Below are 4,570 nucleotides of genomic sequence, written 5' to 3'. Positions count from 1 at the left end.
GCAGAGCTGGGCTGTGCTGTCCCAGCCGGAGAACGGGGCAGAAAAGCGGAACGCCGCTTCGCCCAGCTGCGTGTCACGTCTAAACTCTTCTGGCCCGGCAGCTGCTGCCCGTCGAGCCCTCTGCTGCAGGGTCAGTGGGGCACAAACAGCGCGGGAAGCAGCATGGGGGCAACTGAGGAGGTTTGATAAATGCAGGGTAGATAATTCCTTTGCTCTGACTTGTTTCTCCTTCCTAAAAATAGTGGAGGATAAGTGAGCGGGGACATCCTCTTTTGGAGAGGGTTGAAGATGTCCAGAGGCAGAATCCAGGCTCCCTTCCTTTTCAGAGGAGGGGGAAGAAATCAGCCCCTGTACCTGCGCAGGGCTGCCTGCCTTGCACCATGTTCTTAGAGCTCCCTTTCTTGCATGAGCTCTCTCCACTGTTTCCCTGTGCCCACCCTCAAAACGTCTGAAGTTTCAGGCAGCCAACAGTAGCCTTGAATGGGAAGCCTTCTTCTGTGGCTGGGAGCTGGGCATCAGCAGCCTCTCAAGAGCCAAGAGAGATGTCTGGAGTATCAAATGAGCTGAAAAATCTGCAAAAGCATGCAGCTTGGCCTAATGGTAGATAGGAAAAGCTGTTACTGTAGTTCTTACCTTGGAAAAAAGCTCCAAGTAATGCAAATCAGGCTGGATATTTCAAGCCTATTAATTCTGAAAATGGTGAATAACCAAGGCTTACTAAGGAACCAGAGCTCTCAGCAGTTGTGGGAATTCAGCTGAATAAATTTCCCTGGGAAAAGATGCAATGCAGATGAAACTGGCCCAAGTAAGAGAGAAGAATTGGAGGCTGCATTAATTTAAAGGAGGAAATGACCTATATAAAGTGTGCATGAATTAAAAACTCAGGTAAACCAGGTAGAGATGAGCAGAACAGTGGCAGCAGACAGGTGGATCTGCTGTCTCTGTCGTAGAGCTGCCCTGGAGCTGGAAGGGGGCTGAAGGAGGCAATGCAGGAGTTAGCTGGTGGGTGTGTTGGGAAGCAGGCCTTGGCTCATGTGCTCTAAATAAACAGATGCCATTTCTGAATGGAGGCTGTGAAAGCCTGCTCAGAGCTGCTCTGTTGGCGTTGCAGGGTGGGGAGTTAAAGCACTGAGTTGGAGAGCATAGCTCCTGCTTTTTCTTGGCACAAGGACAGCAATCAAATATTGGAGCTGGCTGCGTGTGGTTTTGGCAGCCAGAGCACTGCTGCATCACGTGGCCAGTGGCCACTGCTACTGCTGCTGGCTTGCCTTGCCCTGTGTGGTGGGAGCAGCTTTGGAGCCTGGTCTGCAGCCAAACAGGAGATTTTTATTAAGGGAATACTCTGTATTTAAGGTTAGCTGCAACGCAGTTGACTTCAGAGGGATGTGTGTGATAGATCTGTCCAGCAGTTTATCCAGAGCCAGGCCAAAGAAACCCTGCCTGAAGCATCCAGCCTAATCTCAGTGTGAGGGCAGCAGCCAGAGGTCTGGTGTTCTGGGAGCTGCCTGGCTACAGAGGCAATTCCAGGGCTGCATCTGGGTGGGAGCTGCCCTAGAGTGGGTGTGCAGAGAGGGGTGGTACTGTGTCCCAGGAGGAGGAGATGCTGTGGTTGAAGGGCACCTGGCCTGCACCTTCCAGGAAAGGGTTTGTTTCTAAAGGCTCAGTCAGCTTTGAGTAGGTGAGTTTTGTTTGGCAGAGCCCTGTGGCTCTGCAGATATTTCCCAGGGGCTCAATGCAAGCGCTTTGGAGGCTGGAGGCAAAACCTGCTGGGCCATCTGAGTTGTCATCTGCTTTAAAGTGCAGTAGAGGGAAGAAAGAGGCTCCTCTGTAGGTGTGGAGTGATGTCAGTTAAGCCTCTACCCTGCTGCTGTATCAGACCATTGCTATCTTTACAATACCACCTGCAGGTAAAAAAACTTGCATCTAAAAAGATGGAGCAGTTCTTGGAGACATTGAGCAAAGTATATAGCTAAACCAAGTGAGCTTCGAGCTTTTAGCCTCTGAAAAATGCCAGACATTTGGGGTTTTATGAAAGAGGAGGTCAATTTCCTACAGCAGCTTGTGATAAACTGAATTCCTGCTCCTAAAAAAGCATCTGATGCCCTGGGGAAGGTCTCTCCTGGAGAAGGAGGAGAGCGCAGCAGGAATGTAGCATCAAAATTTTATAATCTGCAGGGTTTGTGGACATGAGCAGGACTGAGGTGTTGGCTTTGCTTTGGGTCAGAAATGCTCTGGAGCCTGCTCTTGCTAGTTTAGTAGGGCAGTGCCTCTGTGTGTCTTCAAATGGTGACTCTGTTGGTGCAATGATTCAGAGAGATCTTGTTCAAGGGCACACCAGGCTCTGCTCCTGACACTGCTGTAGCACGTTTCTCACTGTGACTGTAAATTACCCTGTGGAAGTACTTGCCTTTAAGCTTGAGGGGCGTGTGGGGGTTGATAGAAGCAAGTTTCTTTGGGATGGCTGGGGGAGGGGGGGAAGTGGCATAGCAGTAGTCAGACTAAAATGCTGACCCTTCTTTTTCTCTTCCAGAGTGTTAGATTATTTCCCTCACAAGCAAGCAATGGCTGTGGATGTAGCAATGCAGCTGTACCTCTGCTCTTCACCCTTGCGAAGAGAGAAGTGTGCCTGCAAAATCGCCCCGAAGCCAAAGAAGCCCCTGAGGCCCTGCATCCAGCTGAGCGGCAAGGCTGCGCCGGGTGGGCAGGAGGAGGCAGCAAACTCCTTCACACACAACAAGGTGAAGAAGAGGGTCTCGTTTGCTGATAGCAGAGGCTTCGCCCTGACGATGGTGAAGGTGTTCTCAGAGTTTGAAGACCCACTAGATATTCCTTTCCACATCACGGAGCTCATAGACAACATTGTGGGTCTGACAACGGCGGAGAGGGACAGCTTTGTCCTGGATTTTGTTCAGCCCTCTGTGGACTACCTGGACTTCAGAAACCGCCTCCAGGCAGACTGTGTCTGCCTTGAAAACTGTGTGCTAAAGGAGCGATCCGTTGTGGGAACAGTGAAGGTGAAGAACCTGGCTTTTGAAAAGACTGTGAAGATCAGGATGACGTTTGACACCTGGAAGAACTTTGTAGATTACCCGTGCCAGTATGTCAAGGATACGTACGGGGGGTCAGATCGGGACACCTTTTCCTTTGACATCAGCTTGCCCGAGGGAATTCAATCCCACGAAAGGGTCGAGTTTGCCATCTCCTTCGAGTGCAATGGGAAGGTGTACTGGGACAGCAACAGGGGCACAAACTACAGGATCGTACGGTCAGAACTGAAGTCTGCCCAGGAAGCCGCCTGCCCTCCGCAGGGCCCTGACTTCAGCAGTGCCTTTGACCAGTTTGGGAGCCCTCGCTGCTCCTACGGCCTCTTTCCTGAGTGGCCCAGCTATTCGGGCTATGAGAAGCTAGGGCCTTACTACTGACCCAAGGGCCAAGTCCTGAGGGACTAACTGTTGCTGGCGTGTCTGCAGGCCTGGGAGCTGGTCTGAACTGGAGGCGTATGGAAAGGTGGAAGAGGTATGGCTCCATGCATAAGCCTCCCAGCAAAACCAGATGTGCAGTCCTCTGCTGGCAGTGGGCTTATAGTCAGGGATGCATCTCTGGCATAGAGGGCTGCCTTCCCTGCCCCACCTCAGATAAGTGGCTCTCTGGATGCTCAAAGGACCAGGAGCTGTTGCTCATGTCTCTTCAGTGCTGCTACTCCTTCCCCCTCTATAAAGCTGCTAGTCTCCAGGGAAAAACTACAGTGCTTACTTATATCATCTGTCCAAGCTATGTAGCCGTGGCTGGTTTGTATTGCTTGCCTAGTGTTAAAAAGCTTTTTCAAAATATGTTCTAGTAGATTTTTGGGGGGGTTGTAGGTCAGCTGCAGGATTCTTCTTCCAAAGCTGACCCATGCCTGTTGGGAAATGGAGTCCTCTCCTTTCATGTGCCCTTGTAGTGTGAGGTCCTTCCTACTAGAGGCGGAAAGGGTGTTTTGGAAATGAAAATGCAACTGTGATGCCAGGAAGTGTGGTTGTGCAGCCTGCCATATTAGGAGGCCTGTGTGCCCGTGGGAGACGATCTGATCTGCTGAGTCACCAGTTGTTTTATCAGCTGATCTTGAAAAACTCTCCTTATACCCTTGATGTTACCAAAAATAGAGATGTGGTGCTTGTAACACAGATGTAGGTCGACAGCCACCTTCAAAACCTTCGTGCTTCTTTAGCTGCATGTGATCAAAGTTGCTTTTGCCTCCTGATGGACATTGGAAGTCAGCTGTTGGTCCTGCCAGACCCTGAAAATGCAGTTCTTTCTTCTGTGGACTGTAAAACAGGGTTTTGTCCATCTGGGACTCCTGACTCCTGTGTATGAGGCTGTGCCTAGGTGTTACTCTACAAGAACAAGCCACGCAGCTTCTCTATTCTGTGTCCTGTTATAAAGGAGGTGACTGTTGTGTACCTGCTGTGGTGGAAGTGCCTTGACTGAGAAGGGGGGTGGTACATGTGATCCCAGCAATGCTTTGGGATAAATGAGCTTTGGAAATGACACTGCTTTTTAAAAAAAGATCTTGTAATGGTTTGTTGCTCGG

General features: G+C 50.5%; 1 protein-coding gene across 1 annotated transcript; it reads left to right on the top strand.

The window, feature by feature from the left end:
* The first annotated feature begins 2,535 nt into the window (after positions 1-2,535).
* On the top strand, positions 2,536-3,535 carry PPP1R3B (protein phosphatase 1, regulatory subunit 3B). The gene has a single exon (XM_008948677.1). It carries the CDS (start codon positions 2,562-2,564, stop codon positions 3,420-3,422), a length of 861 nt encoding a protein of 286 aa, XP_008946925.1. The 5' UTR covers positions 2,536-2,561; the 3' UTR covers positions 3,423-3,535.
* The last annotated feature ends 1,035 nt before the right edge of the window (positions 3,536-4,570 follow it).

The sequence above is a fragment of the Merops nubicus genome, unplaced genomic scaffold, assembly GCF_000691845.1.
Source record: "Merops nubicus isolate BGI_N331 unplaced genomic scaffold, ASM69184v1 scaffold15160, whole genome shotgun sequence".
In the NCBI taxonomy this organism is placed as follows: Eukaryota; Metazoa; Chordata; class Aves; order Coraciiformes; family Meropidae; genus Merops; species Merops nubicus.
The sequence above is the reverse complement of the archived record's forward strand: the minus strand, read 5'-3'. Positions and strand labels throughout refer to the sequence as shown.

Bases quoted from the DNA above. Each gene is read 5' to 3' on its own strand.
- PPP1R3B (XM_008948677.1), top strand. From the start codon at position 2,562: ATGGCTGTGGATGTAGCAATGCAGCTGTACCTCTGCTCTTCACCCTTG.